A 21984-nucleotide genomic window follows, 5' to 3' on the forward strand; every position below is an offset into this window, starting at 1 on the left:
CATTGCCAGAGGACACTGAGTCTGTCGCATTACTTCATTTTTCCAAAGGTTCCAGAATTGCCATACCAAGGCAGTGGTTGTCAGGCTGCTCCTCCCTGAGGACCTCTCCTATTACAGCTCTAGGGAGCCTTCCCATTGTCTTCTGAAGGAATGTTCTCAACAGCAGTTACAGCCATATGAATTAGACAATTTGCATAGGCCTATATTCAGAGTGAAGACTGACAGATGAGGAAGCCACACCTTAATTTACAGTCTCTTTAGAAAGGATTTCTTACTTGACATTTGCATCTCCTGGGTGATTATTAACCAGGAAATGGGAGATTCTTGGGCAAAAAATGACAGAAGACATTCAAATTCAATTTTTTCCAAAGTGATTATGTGAATATTGCACTTTTTTTAACCAAAGAAGAAGTATGTCTATTTCCTCACTGTTAATAGAAGTGTGCTGTAGATTCCAACTTGATCCCTTATCAGTACTACATGCAATTCACAATATTGTGAATGATCCGGGGAACAAAAAGGATGTGGGTTTCCTTCTCCTCGATTGCTTTACTTACTATACATCTAGGAAAGTATAAAAATAGAAACAAAGGCCTCAGTCAACTGATGTCAATGATGGCTTCATAATAAAAGTCATTTTCTGGGTATTAAAAATGCTGAATATAGGTTAAGTAAAAATTTAACATATTTCAGCAGAGCTTAAGGAAATAATTGTATCTTTTCTGTGCTTGATTTTGAGTGATACCATAAAGTACCAGTTTTGCACAAATACCAGTCCCCATAACAGATTCTAAGCCCTGGGGCAGTCCCGAGACTACTCTGGAACTTCTCTACTAGAACCTGTTACTTTTATTATGCTTCCGATAACTCTGAGAACCTCTGGCTCTTTACACGTTGCTCCAGAATGACCTTGACATTTGCCATCTCTAAATCCTTGTAAGGTACCTGACTTCACTGAGCCTCAGTTTCTTCATTTGTCAAACTGGTCTAATCATACCTACCTCCTATAGTGTTTTAAGGAGCAAAGGAGATGATATGTGGAGAACACCTAACACACGACATGGTCGGCTCACAGGAGGCATTTGGTAACTGTTAGCTCCCTTCCCAGCTCCTGGATTTGGGCCTCAGTGCTGAACCACACACCCCAATTGCCCAGGTTGTTCATGTGGCAAGATGATGCGGAAGGCAGCTAGAATACCTGGACCAAAACCCAGACCGGAGAGGCCTGTCATCCTGTTTCTACCTATGATGTGTCATCTCAGGTTGTGGCCAGCACCAGGCAGCTCGTAAACTCTCAGGGTCAAAAGAAAAGATCTGAGGCGAGCCATTGCCTCATTGAGATCCGCGCTTCTCAGGTTTCAAGAAAGAATGTTTATTCTGCTCAATTCTCTGTCATTGTGCAATGAAGTGGGCATCAATTGTCTTGGATCTGTCATTCAGGAACACGCGCAAAAGCCCGTTTGGGTATCAATGAACATGTCTGACTTTTAGATCAAGAGCCCCTAAACATTAATTGCAGAACTCAAGAGAAAAATTTCTCCTATTCATCCTGCAACAATCAAAGATTAGAAATGATCATTTAACTCTAAAATTATATATTATTTAGAAATGCATTATCTAGTTTGAGGTATCTCAACCCTTTTACTTAACGTTGAGTAAGCTAAAAGTGCCAGCAAACCTGGGTGCGAACTTTTTCAGTGTAGCTTTGCTTTTCTATGGGACACCGGGTAATAGTTTCCCCATATATAAAGCAAGAACATCAATATCAAATATTTATAAAATGTAAAGGTAACCAAATGATTGTGGGGTGTGTGTAGCAATTTAAATCTGCATGTGTTGGAGACAGAGGATGGAAATGAAAGTGTCTGTATTTTTTCCACAGATATAAATACATGTGAATTCCACAAAAAAAGCGATAATACAATGTTTGCTGAAATCTAAAATAACTCTTTCCTTCTTTTGAAGGCTAGACATATGGGAAAAGTATTCCTAGGTAATCTTTTGTTTGGGGGGGAAATGGCAATTTCAGAAGTAACAGGTGGCCTTGCCTTTTTTCCATGTGCTTTGGAATAAGACTACTGAACTTGCATACCTGAATAGAGTACAGAGATATGATACAGAACTTCAAACAGGAACTTTCCTAGTGGCAGGAAAATATCTTAACAAACTGGGAAAACAGAAACTGACCTAGCTCATTTGGAAATGGGCTTGGCAGCTGATGAAATAGGTGAACTATAATTAAGTAATGCAATAAAGGAGTTAAGCACTTTTATGACAACAAAAACACACAACACATATGCTAGGTAGGTAGTAAGCAGGTTATTCAGAGGCTCTTGCTGTCTTAAATTAGCATATTCAGTGAGTGGCCCAGAACAGACACTCGCATTGTTCAGAGCAACCTTACAGGTGGAAAAAAAAGTGCTAAGCTATTCTGATCTCTAGGTTAATTTCTAACTTTAGGAAGACTGTCACCTTTTTCACGGAGACTTCAAAACAAAGATAGCAAAGCCACATTATTTACTGAGAACCTTCTAGCACGTCGTTCTTAGTACAGTTTTGGTAGAAACCACAGATCCAGTTTCCACCGATGTCCTTGAAGTTGGACAAGTAAGTTACAACTATGCGTAGTATGCATTTCATTAGGTTTCCCAACCCGTAAGATAAGGCCTGTCGAAATAATAATTGAACTGTCACATCCTGCACAGGTAGAGTGAGTTAGGGGAATTCGCCTCATTGCAACTCCAGAAAAAAAGCGAGATTGGCAACCTTTATTTCCTTATTAAAATTGTCATATACAGCTCCAAATTCCTCTTGAAGTTTAGGAATTCGCAATATATATTTTTAAACCAGGAAAGTGAACGATTTTTTTTTCCCTGTCCACAAGAACTAAATTATCTCAAATAAGAAGACAAGCATTAAAGTACGCTCAGCCATTACAGAATACAAGGGTGCAAGTAGCAGCGAGCCAAAAGAGCCCGACCAGCCCGCGGGGGAAACCGGAAGCAGCAGGTGTTGGCGTCCAAGGGCCTCCTGGAGCACCCGGACCTGCGCGTGTCCCTCCCGCTCCGGCTACGCAAACAGCCTTTTCATCCTCTGGAGCTTCAGCGAAGCTGGCACCGCCGCACGCCAACGCCCCCAGACGCTTAACCCGGCTTGATTTAGAAAACTGAAGGCAAGACAGGCAGAACAGCGTTTCTTTCCAAAAGGTCTTTCCTAGGCGCGGGTCTTGTCCCTATTCCCGCCTCCTGTCCCCGCCCCCAGCCCGGTTCTCCCGTCTTTTGGATTTCTAGAACTGTCAGATTTTCAAAAGGAAACAAACAACAAACCCGAAATCTTTTCAACTTTTTATTTCGCCTAATACGGAGCTATATTACTTCATGCAGAACACACAGACCAAGTTCATCTATCCGTGCAAGGTATTTTTAACACCAGCCCCTTCCCCTACCCCACCCTCTTCCATCGCCGGCTGGAGGGAAAGACGGGCTCGCCTAACGAGAGACGTCGTTCGAAACGGAGTACACTTGAGTCTGGTGGAAAGCGCGGTACTTGTCAAAGGACAGCTGCCCCGGGGCCGCCTTAGTCTCGTCTTCCGCGGCGGGAAGGGCCGGGGGAACTCACCCAAGCAGAGCAGCGGCGCGGGGACCCGGCGGGCACGGCGCGGCTCCATCCTCCTCCCCGCGTCAGCGTGTGCGGGGCGCGGGCGTGGCCTGGGCGGCGGGCGGGGGCCGGCGGGGCTGCGGCGGCGGCGGCGGCGGCGGGCGCTGCTGGAGCTGCGGGGGCCACGCGTCGGCAGCTTTTCCCTCCGACACCCGGTCTGTAGGGCAAGTGAGCTCCACAGCCCCGCGCCGAGACCTTTATAAGTACGGGGAGGGGCCTGGGGACTGAGGACTAACTAGAGTGTCCGGAGTTTCATAATCGCCCCCGGGGGAGGAGTGGCCGGAGGACTGTCCGGAAGTTACCCTCCCTCTCCGAACACCTGCGAGTGGCTGAGGAACGAAACAATGCGCTTCGGGTGAGCCGGGGACTACTCCCCAAACTTTTGCAGCTCCCTCTCGGGCTCCTGCGGGGGGAGGTGGGGAGCGTGGACCAGACGGGTCGGTTTGCTCTGTGGGACCACCTGCTGGATAGTGGGTGGTTTTAGTTGCTGTGGGTGACAGGCGTAACTTGAGTCAGCCAGTCTTCCAGCCAGGGCTGGAGTTCCCAGTACGTGCATTTGGAGAGCTGTGTGTGTGTGTGAGTGACTTACGGACATTCTTGAAACTTGTCAGTGGCTCAAGGACTTTCTTTGTGTTCACACCCACCACTGCCCAGAGTTGCTTTTTGTGTCTACAGCTTCTTTCGAAGCCCCTCTGCTTCCTACGTGGTACAGGCATTTATGGCTTCAAGATCTAGTGATTATGAAGAAATAATCATAATTATTTTTTCATAATCATCATTTCTTCCCCTAAATGATGTTTTCCCCCATCCATCAGCCTGCTGCTTTTGGTTTAACTTCCCTGAGCTTTGCCTTAATCCTGTCACTCCGCTGTACAGAATCTTTCAGTGACTTCCCGTTGCCTTTTGGACAAGGCCAGACACAAATGTAAAGCCAACAGTCTTTTCAACCTCAGCTCCCACTAGTTCACTGGACAAATTTTCTCGCCCCAGCCAGCCTGGGAAACTCACTCTGCCTTTGCTTATTCCCGCTTTCCTCCCTGTGCTGGCGGAGTCACAGTTTGGGGAAATGGCTGCCTTTTACTGGAGCTGGTCAAATCCTACTCACTTTCCTGGTTCTCCTCAAGGGCCTGGATTTCTTGACCCTACAGGGATCTCTCTCCATTCTGATCTCTTACAGCTTGTATTGTTTATCTTTCCCCTAGACTCAGAATTCTAGATGTGGTACTTCATACCTGATGAAACTACTTTGAATTGTTTAACTTTTATTGTTTGTCAGTCATATGTTCAGATCTGTATGAATACATAAATTGCCTTACTTGTTATTGTATTTCCCCTGTAGGGCCTGAAAACAGTGTGTCAATACAGCAGTACTGACAGCATAGTTGAATAGAAAATGGAATCTAATGGATGTTGGTTAACTCCTTACCTTTCTACTTTTGTTTTCTTCTTATTATTCCTTTCCTTTTCCTCCCTCCCGCTCTCTCTTCTTCCTTTCTTTCCTTCTTTCCTTCTTTCTTTCTTTCTTTCTTTCTTTCTTTCTTTCTTTCTTTCTTTCTTTCTTTCTTTCTCTCTTCTCTCTCTCTCCCTCCCTCCCTCTCTCTCTTTCTTTCCTTCTTTCTTTCCTTCTTTCTTTCTTTCTTTCTTTCTTTCTTTCTTTCTTTCTTTCTTTCTTTCTTTCTCTCTTCTCTCCCTCCCTCTCTCTCTCTCTTTCTTTCTTTCTTTCTTCCTCCCTTCCTCTTTCTTTCTTTCTTTCTTTCTTTCTTTCTTTCTTTCTTTCTTTCTTTCTTTCTTTCTTCCTTCCTTCCTTCCTTCCTTCCTTCCTTCCTTCCTTCCTTCCTTCCTTCCTTCCCTCCTTCCTTCCTTTCTTTCTCCCTCTTTCTCCTTCACCAGAACTCTCATGTTGGAAACAAACACTTCATCTTTCCCTCAGTGGTTAAGATCATGGGTTCTGGATTTAGATTGTCTGCATGTGAATCCTTGGACAAGTGATTTAACCTCTCTCCGTTTCCTCATATGTAAAATAGGGATAATAACAGTATCTAACTCATCGGAAGATAATGAATGTGCTTTCCGCAATGCCTAGTACAGAGTCGGCACTCATTAAAAGTACCTGTTATGATATGTAAATACGTGTTAGGATGATGGTACTTAATAGGTTGGCAGTATTCATGAGCTAAATGAATGAATGCATGGTAAGATAGAGGTAGGATTATGGGTTCCTAAGTCTAACTTCTGAATCCAGCTGGAAAACAAGCAGTAAGTAACTTGTCACTTAATTGCTCTTTTGTAAAAGAATAAATGGAACCAAGAAAGATGATCCTGGCAATGGGTTAGTTTTATGGAAAATTGACAGGGATCACAAATTTGGTAAATTAGAATTAGGAAAAGGGACTGCTGGCTCGTAATAGTTTTTGTTTTACAAATTGGATCTGGAAAAGAAATAACTCAAGTGTCTGAAAAATCAAAGCAGAATTCATTGGAAAGAATGAGGGGTCAACTGGGAGCATTTCCTTATTTTGCACAATGGCCTGTCATTTACCTACGAGGAGTGACAGGAAGAAGAATGTCTTAGTCCTAATTAATGTCGTATTTCAACAAATACAGTGTTGTGATTTGTGCTCAAAAGAAGGAGGGGGTGGGAACACATTGGGGAAAACGGGGTCATGCAGCAACAGTCAACTCTTTGGTATTGATATGTGAAGAGGAATTTTTTGGCACTTTGTAGCTAATGCCGGCAAGCATGAGGTACCATCATCGTGAAAAAAATCCTTGTGCTTATCCCCAAATTTTCCACAGCAAGGAACTCTACGGGTTAAGTTCACATGGTGTGAAGAAATCTTTTCTTTATTGGTCCTATGTTTACTCAATTTTCTAGCCATTAGTTTTCGAGAATGACTCCATCATGATACATCAGGGAAGATTTGCCACTGCATCCGCGAAATAGCCGTCGTCTTCTTTTTTTTTTTTTTAATAATTGGAAACAATTTTCATTAATCTTTCATTTAAACGTATCATAGTATGAAGTACAATCATAATTCCTCTTAAAGGCACAAAATATATTTGAAGATAGGACAGTTTGGGAAGAAAATAATCAAGTCATAGAGAATTTTCCAACTAGGAAGTGACTTAAAGACATCAACCAGATCAGCAATTCCCGATCTGAGAGGTTTGGGGATTTTCTTTGTCAAATGGTTTGTAAATAGAAATAATATTTATAGTCTAAATATCTATCTGATACATTGAGTATTGTGGTTATTAAAATGTATTCATTTTAAATTGATAATGAATTCAAGGTGGCTTGGTGGCACCGGTAGTTTAATTGATACGTAACAGACATGTAACCTCTGTAAGGTGGGGAGATGTGGCAAAATAATCTTTTTACATTAAAAGGGGTCTTCTTAGGGGAGTTAGGAAACCCTGGGCTGGCACCATCCACATACAGGCCTAAATGGGTATCAGCAATAAACCTATTACAGACCATAGCCAAATCCAGCCCTGGGCCAGACCTAAAAAACTAGCATCTAGCCTCAGACAAGAATGGATAAAACCTCACAATTCTTCTTCCATCTCTTGCTTTTTTCCTCAAGTCAGTGCTCCTTGGGACTGCAATGGGCACTTGTTTATTATGAAATTACTGCTTTTCAAACTAACAGCAGATAATACCTGCTTTGGTGAATTAGCTTTTATATAACACAAAATGTTTAAAGTCTTTTATTAGCTAATCCTTAGCAAGAACTGCTACAATGGAGTGGTGCTGGATTACTTCTTTTTACAATGAAGGTGTTGAAAAATATAGGAAAGTGTTCAAGATCAAGTTGTTAAATTTGACATTCAAAATATGAGTCCTAGAACGTGAATTCTGTTCCATCAGATGCTAACTTCTGAAAAAAAACCTGATTTTATTCCAAATTTAGCCAAATATTAACCATATGGGAACTTTTTAGCAAGTTCCACTTGAATGAAGAATTTATGTCCTTCAGGATAATTTTTAAAACATGTGTTAAATTAAAGAGTGTCTTATAAACTACAAATAAAACACAGATTTCCAAGCAAAATTCTGGGCTCTCTATATCCCCATATATCACCTTTATGGGAAAGTGACTGCTTTGCTTTTCTGCTTGACCAAAAATCAACAGATTGCCATGCCATCTCTCATTGATTTATTTATTCATATCATATACAGTTAGAGACAAAAACAGAGAAAGGAGGAACATATATTGAATGTAGTGATCCTCCCTTTTTTTAAATAGCCTCTATGATAAACTTTTTTAAAAAAGTCATTTTCCTCTAGACTAATCCATTCTTAATTGAGAATTAGTATAAGAATTCAAAAAGGAAAATTTCCTTGTTTTTCTTTCAGTATATACAGAGGTAGAGGAAAGTAAAAATTTAGAAAGCTTTAAAGTCCAGTAAATTATTATTTCTTATTGATTGACCTGATAATTTGAGGAGTTTTCTGAAACCAAAAAAGATTCCAAAACATTTAAAAATTTATGTACCATTTGAATGTTGACTGAATGGTGTGGATGGCTGATTAACTGATTAGATCAGTGAATTCACTCAAAGACGCTATCTTCTGTTTGTGGTTCTGTTTAGATTCAGAACTATAGGTGGAAAGGAACATGAAAGTAGTGGATATTTGTTCTTAACTTTAAATGTGGATGTGCCTAATAATAATAATAATAAAAATAATAATGACAACTACTATTTATACCTAACATTTTTAACTCACTAGGTAGTTTAAAATATAATGGCTTACTTATTCCTCTAAATAACCCTGTGAGGTCAGTACATTTTTATTTCCATTTTACAGATGAGACTAAGGCAAAATAGTAAGGAATTTGTTCAAGGCCCTTCAGCTCATAAACAACAGAGATGGGATTCAAACCAGGCAACCTGACTCCAGGTGGTACCAGACTCTTTCACCATCACACTGTATTGCTTTGACCCATAGCAACACCTGGTTCACTGAAAGTGCAGTGCTTGTTATATGTGCGCCGCTCTCAGATATTTTCATTAAAATCCACGTTTCTGGAGTTTTCTAGTCTCAAATTATTTGCAAAGAGCATTCACATCCCTTTGCAGATAGTTTTTATACTTCCTTAAGATGAATGTCCTATGTTGTTGTTATCCTATTAAGAAGAAAATTAGGTGTGCCAGCCTTCCAGCTTCCATTGCCAAAGCATTTGTTAATCTTACTTTTTTATGGTTCATTGTGCTTATGTAAAACATTTTATTCTACAAATGTCCCATCAGAAATGTCACCTGTGAATTTCATCAACAGAATCCTCTGAAAAAATCATTCAGTAATCGCAAGATGCAAGAAAGAGACAGATACTACATGATATTAGGAACCTGATATCTGAAGCTGCTGCTTCTTGTACTTGCCGTGAACTGTGCCCTAGTAATAGAAGAGCCTCCCCTTCTGTCGCTTATACCCACAGAGCATTAATTACACACGTAGTGATGATGAATTAGGAATGCAGCTATCCCTATTTAAAGTACTGCTATTTCGTGTTTAGCTAACGCCTAGTAGGATGTGATCATACATTGCCTACGCTGGTGCTTCTACTCCTTAAGCAACATTGTACAGTTAAAAGGTTAACTTTCAGAGTCATTGATTCAACAGTCATTCAATGAATATTTTATGTCTCATACAACCGCACATCAGCCTTTGAGAAACTTTGCAATTTATTTCTAAATCATCTGCATGATTATTGCATGATTGCTTATGGATTTATGTAGTTTCATAAATATTTAATGTTAATGTCATTATCAGGTGTGGAAAAAGGACAAAACGGACACAGTAGATACTTAAGCTTGAAACTTTCTTGTCTGTCAGTCTCTTCAAAGGTATCTGAATTGCTTTCTAAATCTATGTCTCAATAAACATTACCTAGGATTGCTTAATTTATGCAGACCCTGGGGGTAAAAATATCTAGAAGATAGAGTGCCATAAAAATCCTAGGAATTGTTTTATGATTAATATTTTTTCTCAGTTTATCACTACCACTAACAGACAGGTTAAAAACCTGCTAGTGAGGGCAATAAAACAATAGCTATTAAAAGCCTCCATTTTTATTGCATTGGATATTGCTGGTAATATATATTTGACTTAGAAATTATCCCCAATAAAATTACACACAAATGAGATTGTATTCTATCTTGCAATGCATCTTACTCTGTAAGGAATGATTTATGTAATTGCTAATAATTTATTGTACGGCTGGCTAGACACCAATTCTCACCCATGGCTGCACTTTAAACTCACTTAGTCAGTTTCAGAAAAAATTCCTGAAGTCTGGGTCTTACTTTCCCAAAGGTTGTGATTCATTTGGTTTGGGAAGGGCTTCAAATGGATGTATTCTTATAAGCAGAAAGCTTGATGTTTTAACTAAAACATGGAAAAAAGAAAGAATACTGAACCACATAGCTTAGATCCAAGTTCTAGTCCTGACTGAACATAAACTCTTGTGTGATCTTGTATAGCTCATTTAACAGCTCTGGGCTAGATTTTTTTCATTCTTAAAATGCAGGTTTGAACCACATGATCTCCAATGGTATAGCTTTCTATGACTTCTGAATCTGGTACTGAGAAGATGGAACCACAGCTTTTTATCTCTTGACTGTATGTGCTTTAAGCATTGAGCAATTTTAGGCATTGGCTAAATTATCCTAGAGTGATAGCACAGATAATGTCCTCAGGATTTGAAAAAGTAGTTTATCTTCTAAACGGGCTACTCCAGTTCTCTAAATCTTGCCTTCATCTCCCGTAGTATTTTTGCTTAGGTGTTTTGGTCATTTTCTTCCCCTTGCTTACAACTTATAAATCATAAACTCCACAAAAACTATGTGGGGTTTAGAAACTTGAAAATCTTGATCCTGTTGCAGATAAAGAGGACTGTATTGTAGTATAAACCAAATCACATTTATGACAAAAATTTCACTTTTTCTGAGAGAAAAAAAGGGTATATGATAAATGTGCCAAAAATCAGAAAAAAAAAATTTATGGAAAGAAAGAAGGAAGGGAGGAAAGAAGGAAGGAAGGAAAGAAAGAAAGAAAAGAAAGAAAGAAAGAAAGAAAGAAAGAAAGAAAGAAAGAAAGAAAGAAAGAAAGAAAGAAAGAAAGAAAGAAAGAAAGAAAGAAAGAAAGAAAGAAAGAAAGAAAGAAAGGAAGAAAAAGAAAGACACTAAATCAATAATAGTTAGAAGCACTAAGTTGCAATCCTGGCTCCTATCATTCGTGAGTCTTTTGACCTTATGAGCTTGTTTATACTGCAGTAGCCTCATCTGTAAAACCTGGAAATAATTGTTCCTTTCATTCATCTCAGATATTTATTTAGTGCCAAGATATATAAGAGGGTCAAAAATTTAAAAGGGCAACCATGATAGTGCTGGATTCCCAAAGCAAAATGTGGGCGTTCCAAAGAGGAGGCATAGGTACCAGTAACAGGTGGAACAATGAGGTCAAGACAATAGGAATGGAGGAAGAGGTTTGGCAAGAATGAGGTCACTGGTAACCTTTCAGGAGAAAGTTCAGTGGAATGGAGAGGACAGAAGTCAGATTACAGGCACATAATGTCCTGTATTTCTTCTAATACTAAATATTACTATCAGAGGAGTCGTCAGTGAGCCTCAGCTTGGGAACATTCATAGCACAGGCCTCCCAAAAAGTAATCAAAACTAAGTGTAAAGCTCATGTAGTAGAGATGAGTCGTTCTTCCAGGCAGGCCTCTGTTTAACTCATATAGTATTCAAATGAACGAGATAAGGAAGCTGCTTATGGTGGGCTTTACTATAACACGCTTTTCTTATCTTTTGCTTATTTAATTTGGAGGGAAATATCAAAAATAATTTTCTTCACTTCTACATAGCTCTAAGAAGGTATCCTTATATATTTTAATAGAGGGATTAGGGACAAAGTGATCTATACATACATATTGAGATTCTATACATACTATCTCACTCACTCCTTATTTAAATGTATTGGTCTCTCCTCTTATTCCTTTCCTACCTATCCCTATTCCACTATTTGTGTGTGAGGGTGAGGGGGTACAGGGAGATATTGGGTTGGCCAAATGTTTGTTCAGGTTTTTCTGTAAGATGTTGTGGGAAAACCCAAATGAACTTTTTGGGCAACCCAATACATACAACAGGTACTCTATATAGAGTATACATGCATACATACACACACACACACACACACACACATATATAGTATCTGTTGTATCTTCAGTGAGGGCAAATAGCTGACTCTAGAGAAACAGACATGGATTATCAGCTTCAATCTTTATATGGTGCTGTGGAACCTAAACTGTTTTGGACTTCAGAATAGCATAAGATCAAAAAAGTAAGGGGCTTCCCTGGTGGTGCAGTGGTTAAGAATCCACCTGCCAATGGAGGGGACACAGGTTCGAGCCCTTGTCTGGGAAGATCCCACATGCTGTGGAGCACCTAAGCTCGTGCACCACAACTACTGAGCCTGTGCTCTAGAGCCCGGGCTCCGCAACAAGAGAAACCACCACAATGAGAAGCTCCACAATGAAGAGTAGCCCCTGCTCGCCACAACTAGAGAAAGCCCGTGCGTAGCAATGAACACCCAACCCAGCCAAAAATAAATAAAAAATAAATGTATTTTTTTTAAAAATGACATGAAAGGAATACCAGTCCTACAACTCCTGGAGTCTCCTCTCAAGTTACTGTGGCTCTTGGACTGTAAATTCAGACTCAAGATTCTTCAAAACTCCCATCATCTCACCAATCAACTCCCCGAACTCCCTGTAACAGCATTAATTTTCCTTCCTCTAAAGACACCTCTTAATACATACCTATTTGTAAAATCTAGTTATCTTTCTAGCTTTGTACCAGAGGAAATAGTACTTCAGATCTATCTGTCCTGGGTTAGTGTAACTGCATTCCTAAGAATATAAGAAAAATAAAGTTAAAGGAAGCCCGAAATCTCACCAAAAGGAAACCTGAGTTTTACATGAATCTTGAACCAATTTCCTACAGGCCTCCTGTACCCTACCTAGATGACAGAGTGTGTCTCTGGATTTGGAAAGAAGATCTCCCAGGTAGCTGTGGGGCTCCACAAGGAATGGTTGTAAACTGCCCTTCCCTTTGCAGTTACCCCGTGCTGCCAGTCTTGTAATGGATATCATGGCATCCTAACAGGAAACATTCCGCTCTTTGTTCTGGTGTCTGTTGTACCAAGGTCTCTGGTGGCTCTGATAAGTCCTTGACTCTCCAAAATCACAAGTCAATAAAAGGTATTCAAAATCAAGCTCAACAATGGATAGGGATAGGCTGGGATAAGCTAGGGATAGCTTTTGATGTTAGAGGATAAATTTGAGGATGGAAGCATTGATGTTTATACATTTCTGCTTTTGTGACTTTTGAGTTCAAAATAGTTTTATGACACTTGAGCCGCAGGTTCTTGGCAATTTTGTTTAAGTTTTGTCCTGGCTCACATTCAAATGAGTGTCACCTTTATTATTACTTCCTCTGGGAACCTTCCCTCTTCTTTCTAGACCATGTTAAGGACTTCCAGTAATGGCCTTTATTACATCCTGAACTTTCTTCATCATAAAACTTACCAGTTCTTCATGCATTTGCTTCTTTGCTTCTCTCATGGAAAAATAAGCTCTATGAGGGAAGGATCCATAACTATGCTTTTGAGTAACTTGAAGTTAAAATTTTTAGAACATTGCCTGGCACATAATAAGTTACACAATTACTATTGACTTTTATTATTGTTAGGGGTGATTTAAAAGTTGTATTCTGAATACCAGATTCTAATATTCTTGAAGCCAAAGTGATGCCTTACTTGTGTTTGGATGCACTGCTGTACCTAGTTTAGTGTCTTGCACATAGTAGGCACTAAATACATAGTTGTTGAATGAATTTGTTGATTACCAAAGCTGAACTCCATATTATAAATTATAAGAAGAGAAGGAAGTTACATTGGGACTCAGTTGTCCTATATCTGGCAGTGTTCCAACATGACAATGTTAATAATTATTGCCAGTATAATCCTATTACATTAATGGTGTGCATTTTATCTCAACAAGCTCCTGGACCAGTTTTGTTAGATATCTACGAATCAAATTTAGGGCCAATGGTAAGGAAAACTTGCCCATTAAGCAGGCACTTAACACATTTTTGACCAGAGACTTATTATGGCCGTAGGCGTTAGTTTCTGCAAAAATTCCCCGGTCAATTTAACAATACTTCTCTGCACTGATCAGTACCACTCACAAGTCACAGTGTCACAGGATGCGTTTGGTGTGGACAGCCAAAAGCCTGTTGAGCAGAAGAAATACTTGAAGCAATCTCCAGAAAATGCTGCTTGTTAAAGACTATAGCATCTTGAATCATGCTGAGAACTGGTCAGAGATGAGATGAATCATTTTGAGAAAATCCTACAGCTTAAGGAGCCAAGGGACTCCTTCTGTTGGTAACCCAGCAATTAGGAGCCCAACCAACACAAGACTCTTGTGTTCCACATGAAAAAGACAAATATGCTTATCATATTTGGATGCCCATTATTGTGAAAATTAATACAGGAATGATACTGCGGCCTGAAAGATAAACACATCTGCAGCGTTATTAAGAGAAGTGGCATCACCCAATTTCATGGATTAACTGTTACTGCTATTGCCACTTTTTACATTTGAAGTATTTGAAATACCTTTACATCTATATCCCTGATGTATGAAGAACTTAGCAAGTATGATAGAAGGCATAAGACAGCCCAAGTTATTCAACAATCTTAGGTTTAACTAAACAGTTTTTGATAGACAGGAAAAAATAGCATGCTACTTATAATGAATAAATTATAAATACATAAATAAAAATAAACAGCTAAGAAGACCAAATTACTTCTTTTTATTACTAACACAATTCATGCCTCCAACTTCTTCATTGATTGGCCTGTACGTGTGTTCAGTTGTAACTTTTTTTCTGAACACAGTTCCATTATGTATATTAGAGTTGGCAGTTTGTCGTTTCAAAGTTATTTTAGCAAAATGTTATAATTTTCATGAGGTTTTCTCAACCTCATGAAGTAGTGTGGGGTCTGTCAGACTTTTCTTGGCTGAGGCTTAAAACCATTTTACATTCTGATGCAGCATACTCAGGAATATATAATTATATCTTTCTGAAATACATGTCTTAAAAGCAATATTTTATCTTGTTGAAATGTGCTGTGATCTCTTCTATTTTATCTCGTATGAAAGATGGAATAGGTGAGAATCATTAAAATGTATTTAATTACACACTAATGGGTTGCGATATGCAATTTAGAAAAAAGAAACACATAGATCAATGATGCTTTAGAGCAGTGGTGAGTCCTGTGGGACTAAAGCCATAGGGGCTATATGGGTGGATGGGGGCTCAGAGTTTCTGTCATGGTCAGAAACGGGAGAGAGAATGTGTGTTCTTGGAGTGGATGGATTCCAGGTTCTCACTCCCACTTTTGCTACATTTTGCTCTATATACAGGTCTTCCATAGAAAATTTCATTTAAGGAAACATGTCATTGGGTAAAAGGTTTGACAACTGTCTCTGCACATAATCATTTCCTTAACTTATAGGTCAAATCCTGTTATGACAAAAACGACTACTTCTGAAATCACTATATAAACTAAAAACTTTCTTATATGACGTTCTGTGTATTTCAAGCAATACTTTAGGCACAAAGTTGCAGTAAAACTAAAGTATTTGTTCGGGTCCTTATATTTTCTTAGAATGCAGTTTTTCTTACATCTTTTAAAACTGGCATCAGAAGTTGGGAATTTATATTACGGGCTTGTGTTAATTTGGTTAGATAATTTACACGAATGTTAACCCCTTTGCTCAGAATTCAGTGCTAAGTTTTGAGGGATTGCTGTTTTTGTTTCTGGTAAGTGAAGACATTCTCTTCTTTAAGGGTCAAGATAGTTTATTTATTGCTTTACTCTTCGTGCCTGTTTAGATAAAGACCATTTCATTTCAGTCAAAAGAAAAAATAGAATATTTCTTTAGATTTTATCAGTCTGTCAGGAATGGGAACAGATTATTCTCAGAAAGATAAGTGGTATTTCAAGCACAAAGGTGACATTCCCTAGTTTTAAACTAAGAAGAATTAAAAATGGTTATTAGAACTTCCTAAAATCACATTTGTGTAAGATGGGGACACAAACCCAGTTTATAAAAATGACTCAAGATTGGGATGTGCATGGTGGAGGGGGAGAGAGGAATAGGAAGCAAAACAAGGGAGAGAACTTGTGTTTATTGAATATTTGCTATGTGTGAAACATTAAGCTAAGTCTATTACACATATTCCTCCTTTTAATCCTCACAACAATCCATTGAGTAGACGTAATGATTCCCAATTTACTGATAAGAACCTGAAGGTTAAATAACATTTACAAGGTCAAGCAGTGATGGAGCTGGGGTTTGAAACTCGGTTTGTTAGATTTTGAATCCCTGGTCTTTCCCGGTGTTCCTTTGGCTCCCAAGCCTGGTCTGTTTTGGCATGGTTCCTGTAAATTGCCCTTCTCACTCCTGCCCAAGCACTTCTCACTGATCGGGTCTGAATCCCCAGCCACATTCCATCCTGTTCTCCATCTCCTGAGTCCTCTAAAAGCCAATCCCTTTGCGGCTCCTCCTCCCATTTGGGGGCCCATCTCACCCTTCCGACGCAGCACTCTTTGCTCCACTTGTTCCTGGGCTTCCACTTGACCCCAGGTTAGCTTTAACTTTTAACTATGCAACACTAGGCTACCTTAGGTTAATAAACCCCTTGGTTTAAAGCAATACCAGAGCCCCACTTTTCTCTCTTGCAAGAAAGGCACATCTCCTCAGCGTAGTATGTATTCCAAAAGTATAAGATTAACACATATACAGACACTTTGCCTCACAGTAACTCAGGCTTTGGAGAGAAAGCCTTTAAGTTCAGGATCTGAGGGTCTATTTACATGAGAATTAGAGGAGCTGGAGAATTGAGAGGCCCAAAGGAGTAAACTATTGGAGGTCAGCAACTGGCTCCCAGATGAAGCCCTTGGAGGCAAGCAGAGCCAAGAGTCAACCCTTTCCCCAGCACAAACAGGTCATCAGATAAGGAAGAGGGTCACTCAGAGGGGAAGGCAGTTGAGGGTCATAAGCTTGAAGTAGAAAAGCAGTAGTGGTTGGGGACGAGAAGTGACCAGGTGCATGGAGGGCATAAAACTCAGAATGTTTTCTAGCCAAACGCTGAACAAAAAGGCTGGAATTATGAGTAAGTCAAGCATGAAGCAGTGCCATCTGGTTTTGTAGAAAATGAATAGTAGAGAGACGTAGTTTTTTTTTGTTTGTTTCTTTTTTGTTTTTGTGTGTGTGTGACATAACAACAGAATGTAGTGCTGTTGAGGAAAAGGGGATTTCTCCTTACTGTTAAGCCTGAGTAGTAGAAAAGAATCAAGAGCTTTTTCTCAGGTGACTTATAGATCCTTAGGAATAGAGGTTTCTTGCACGTGAGATCCTATTGACAATCTGGAGAACTCTGGTGTAGAATTCACCAAAGACCCTCCTCTTTTGTAGGTCAGAGATGGACGTGGGAGAAGGACTGAATTTCCCCAGACAACACTAGACAGGCTTGAGGAACACTTTTTAAGTTTCTTTCCTTTTCCCAATGGTAAACCAGGCACCATGTGTCACACTTTTTTCATATCCTCCAGCTCCTGGCTCTGTACCTGGAACATAAACAGTGCTTCATTAATGCTCTTTAGGTGAATGAATGGGTTTGGCATCAAACAGGATGATATATGTAGAAGTACTGAAGAGGGTGGAAGGTGAAAAGAGTGGGCTTGTAGCTGGATTGTCTGGTTTCAAATCCATACAACCCAATTTACTAATTGTGTGACTCGGGGCAAGTCACTTAAGCTTTCTGTGCCTCAGTTTTTTGCCATCGATAAAGCAGAAATGATAGTATTACTATCTCTTAAGGATGTTGTAGGTCTTAAATAAGCATAAAGTATTTAGAACTGTGCCTGGTCCATAGTGAGAGTTCAGTAACTTAGCAACTTGGAAATTATAAACCATACCAGGTTTTTATTGTTTTTTAAATGACCAAGATTGGATAAAAGGCTAATGTAATACAGTAAACCCATGGAATTCAAGTGTGTAATATTTTAAGTTTGTTTATTCTCAGTCCTAATGGTTATAACTTGGAGTAATTTGTAATTTTACTTATGCATGAATTTAAATTGTCAACACTGTTAGACTTGTATGCAAGATGAATCTTATCTCTGAAGAGTGTGCCCCAAAATATTGCACCTGACACTTCTTGTAATCACATATTCATTATCTATTTTCTTAATAAGCACTATGAGCACAAGGTCTATGCCTGTCTTATTTTCAGAGCCTAACACAATAATAAATATTGCTAACAAATATGGTACACTTACTATGTGCTAGCTACTAGGCTAAAAGCTGACATAACTTGCATCAATTAATATCTCATTCAATACTCACAACACTTTGAAATTGGCACAATCATTGTAATAGATTATTCAAATAGATTATTATTCATAAACATTCACCCTCCTACTGCCACTCCCCTACCTCTTGATTCTGGTTTCTGCCACCTGACTTGCTTGGGCCAATGGGACATAAGCAGATGTAGTGCAAACTAAGGTTTAAGAAGTACATGCATGGATGGGCTTGCTTTCTTGCATCTCTGCCATCATCATGAAAAACACTGCCTGGGCTAGCCACTGGTTCCAGGAAAAGGATGAGAAACATGTGGAGCAGAGCTAAGCCCTTAGCCAAAACCAGTCAAGATCAGCCCACCACCAGCCAAATTCCAGACTCATGAGGAAGCCCGTCCAAAATCAGCAGAGCTTCCCAGCTCCTTCTAGGCACTGCTTCATTTGTATCCTACAGATTTTAATAAGATGTATTTTTATTTTAATTTAATTGAAAATATTTTAAAATTTCACTTGAGACTTCTTTGACTCAAGTGTTGTTTAGAAGTGTGTTGTTTTATTACAAAATATTTGGGGATTTTTCCAGCTATTTTTCTGTTCTTGATTTCAAGTTTAATTCCACTGTGCTCTGAAATCAGACTTTCTATGATTTCTATTCTTTTAAATTTGTTGAGGCTTAAAATGTGATCTATCTTGGTGAATGTTCCATGGGAGCTTCAGAATAATGTGTTTTCTGCCGTCACTGGATGGAGTATTCTATAAATGTCAATTAGGGCATGTTGATTTATAGCGCACTTCAGTTCAACTGTATTTTTACTTATTTCCTGCCTTCTTGATCTATTAACTACAGAAGGAGAGGAGTTGAAGTCTCCAACTGTAATAATGGGTTTGTCTATTTCTCCTTTCACTTCTATCAGTTTTACCTCACTTTTTTTTTTTTTTTTAATGCTCTGTTACTAGGCACATACACATTTAGGACTGTCGTGTCTTCTTGGAGAATTTAACCCTATTCATTATGTAATGCCCCTCCTTATCCTTGGTAATTGTCCTTATTCAGAAGTATGTTCTTTTGGAAATCAAACAGCTCCTCCAGTTTTCTTTTCATTAGCATTAGCATGGTATGCCTTTCTCCATCCTTTTACTTCTAACTTTCTGAGTTTTTGTATTTAAAGTGGGTTTCTTATGGGCATCATATAGTTGGGTCTTCTTATCTATGCCCTCTGGCAATCTCTCTTTTAACTGCTATATTTAGAACAATTCTCATTTAAAGTGGTGTTTTTCATATAATTGGATTAATACCTACCATATTTGTAACTGTTTTCTATTCATTGCATTTGTTCTTTGTTTCCATTTTTGGCTTCAACTATTTTTCTGCCTTCTCTGGTTTTAATTGATTGTTTTATATGATTTCCTTTCACCTCCCCTTTTAGTGTATCAATTATAATACTTTTTTAAAAGTTTTAATGCTTGCTCTAGAGTTTGAAGTACACATTTTAAACTAATCTAAAGCCATCTTCAAATAACATAATACTGCTTCATATGTAGGGCAAGTATCCTATAACAGGGTGTTTCCAATTTTTTCCTCCCATCCCTTATCACATTTACGGTCATTTATTTCATTTATCCACATGTTACAATCATCCAATGCATTGCTATTACTGTTATTAATTTAAACAGCTATCTTTTAGGTCAGTTAACAAGAAAAATATTTTATTATTCCTTCAGTGCTTTTTCTCTTCTGTATGTAGACCCATGTTTTTGATTTATACTGTTTTCCTTCTTCTTGAAGAACTGTTTTTAACATTCTTTACAGGGCAAGTCTGCTGGCAATGACTTCTCTCAGTTTTTGTTTTTCTGAGAAGTCTTTATTTCTCTTTTACTTTTGAAGGGTAATATTGCTTGATATAGAATTCTAGGTGGTCGTTTTTTCTTCCATCACTTTAATTATGTCACTCCATTCTATTATTTGCATGGTTTTGGATGTGAAGTTTACTATAATTCTTACCCTTTTTCTTCTACAAGAACATGCTTCTCCAGCTTCTTTCAGATTTTTCCCTCTGTCTTTGGTTTTCTGCAGTTTGAATGTAATTGGCCTAGTTGTAGATTTTTTGTTATTTATCCTGCTTAATATTCTCTGGCCTCCCAGCATCTGTGCTTTGGTGTCTATAATTAATTTCAGAAAATTCTCAGCCACTATTACTTCAAATATTTCTTCCATCCTATCCTTTTTCTTTTCCTTCTGGTATTCCAACTGTGTGTGTGTGTGTGTGTGTGTGTGTGTGTGTGTTACACCTTTAAAAATTTTTCCACATTCTCGGGTACATTGTTCTACTTTTGTAATCATTTTTCTCATTACATTTCAGTTTTGAAAAGTTTCAGTTGATTTATCTTCAAGTCCAGTGATTCATTCTTCAGCTGTGTCCCCTCTATTGTTGAGCCCGCCAAAAGCATTCTTCCCTTGTGTTACAGTATTATGATCTTTAGTATTCCCTTTGCTTCTTTCTTAGAATTTCCATCTCTATGTTTATATTACCCATCTGTTAAAAAACAAAATTCAACCAAGTAAATTTGAAGATCTAATTGGCTTTAACCAATGATTCATGAACTGGGCAGCAACCCATCTAATAAATTAGAAGGGCACTCCAAGGAGTTGTACAAAAGGAAGGCTTTCAAAGACGGAAAGATGGTGGCCCAAGGAAGCTATTAGTAAAATAAAAGAAAGGATTATTTCAGGCCAGGTCATTTTCTTTTGGGGGAAGTGTGAGGGTCAGTCATGCGAATTACCTCTTCTTCCTTTGGGGAATGGAGAGGACTCAGGTGACAGAATACCTCATTGGTGCTGATCAGAAAATTCTAGATTGGCCAATTAAGATTACATTCCTGGGGAAGGTCAAAACTGCAATTAAGTCAAGTGTTAAATCTAAGTTTGGTATCATGGGCTTTAGCACATCTGACATTTTGTGCCTGTGGTTTTCCCTTTAACACATCTGTTCTTGTGTGTTGTCTCCTTTTCCTATTAGTGTCCTAAATATATTAATCATAGTTATTTTTAATTCTTTGTCTGATAATTACAACATCTGTGTCCTATCTGAGTTCTGTCTCTTGATATGTCTGTGTTTTTTCTTGCCTTTTAACATGTCTTGTGATTTTTGGTTGAAAACTGGACATGATGTATCAGGTAACAGAAACTGAGATAAATAGGCTTTTAGTGTGAGGTTTTATGTTAATCTGGCTATGAGTTGGGCTGTATTCAATGTTTGCTGCAGTTGTAGGTGTGAGAGGCTTAAAATTCCTCTAGAGTCCTTGTTTTCAGTCTTCCCTCATTACTTCGGGCTTCTCTAAGTACTCCTCCTCAAAGAGTCTGTACATCTTACAGCTCTTTCAGCTATAATCTACTCTTATTATACCAGACCCCCATGTCATGGTGATTAGGTGTGGGAAGGGAAGTGTTCTATAATCTTATGATTAAATCTGCCTTTTAGTTAGTCTGTGTTCCAGGGATGTGAGCTTCGAAAGTGTGCCTTAGCTTGTTTTTGACTACCTTATATGAACTAAGAAGAATAGAAGGGGCTGGAGTTGGATAAATGCCCTTCTCCTAGATAGGATAAGGCTCTGGTAAAGTATTTCCTATGGAGAATAGGCTTCTGTTATGGAGAATGCTCTGTGCATAGTTTATAGGGTTATGCTTCCCCTCCTCCTGCCCGAGCCAGGAGGTTCTTTTTCTTGGCTCTTCACCACGAGAAACTAATGGATTCCTGGAGATAAAACCCATTAAAGTATGGGGGACTCCCTAAGACGACAATCCCCAGGGGTTTCTTACTTCCATACTACTCCACATTCAGCCTCTAACAATTCATCAAAATTACCATTTAAGTGTGCCT

The 21984-nt window shown here is 38.8% G+C and overlaps 1 protein-coding gene and 1 long non-coding RNA gene across 2 annotated transcripts in view; one reads left to right on the forward strand and one right to left on the reverse strand.

The window, feature by feature from the left end:
* The window catches only part of EREG (epiregulin), a 17130-nt gene extending 13398 nt beyond the window's left edge, over positions 1 to 3732 (reverse strand). The window contains exon 1 of the mRNA XM_068542821.1: positions 3619 to 3732. Coding sequence (XP_068398922.1) covers positions 3619 to 3667 — 49 coding nt within the window. The 5' untranslated portion in view covers positions 3668 to 3732. The remainder of the gene's footprint in view (positions 1 to 3618) is intronic.
* LOC137764114 (uncharacterized) overlaps positions 1 to 21984 on the forward strand; it is a 165243-nt gene that overhangs the window by 54950 nt on the left and 88309 nt on the right. The window lies entirely within an intron of this gene.

The sequence above is a fragment of the Eschrichtius robustus genome, chromosome 4, assembly GCF_028021215.1.
Source record: "Eschrichtius robustus isolate mEscRob2 chromosome 4, mEscRob2.pri, whole genome shotgun sequence".
Lineage (NCBI taxonomy): Eukaryota > Metazoa > Chordata > Mammalia > Artiodactyla > Eschrichtiidae > Eschrichtius > Eschrichtius robustus.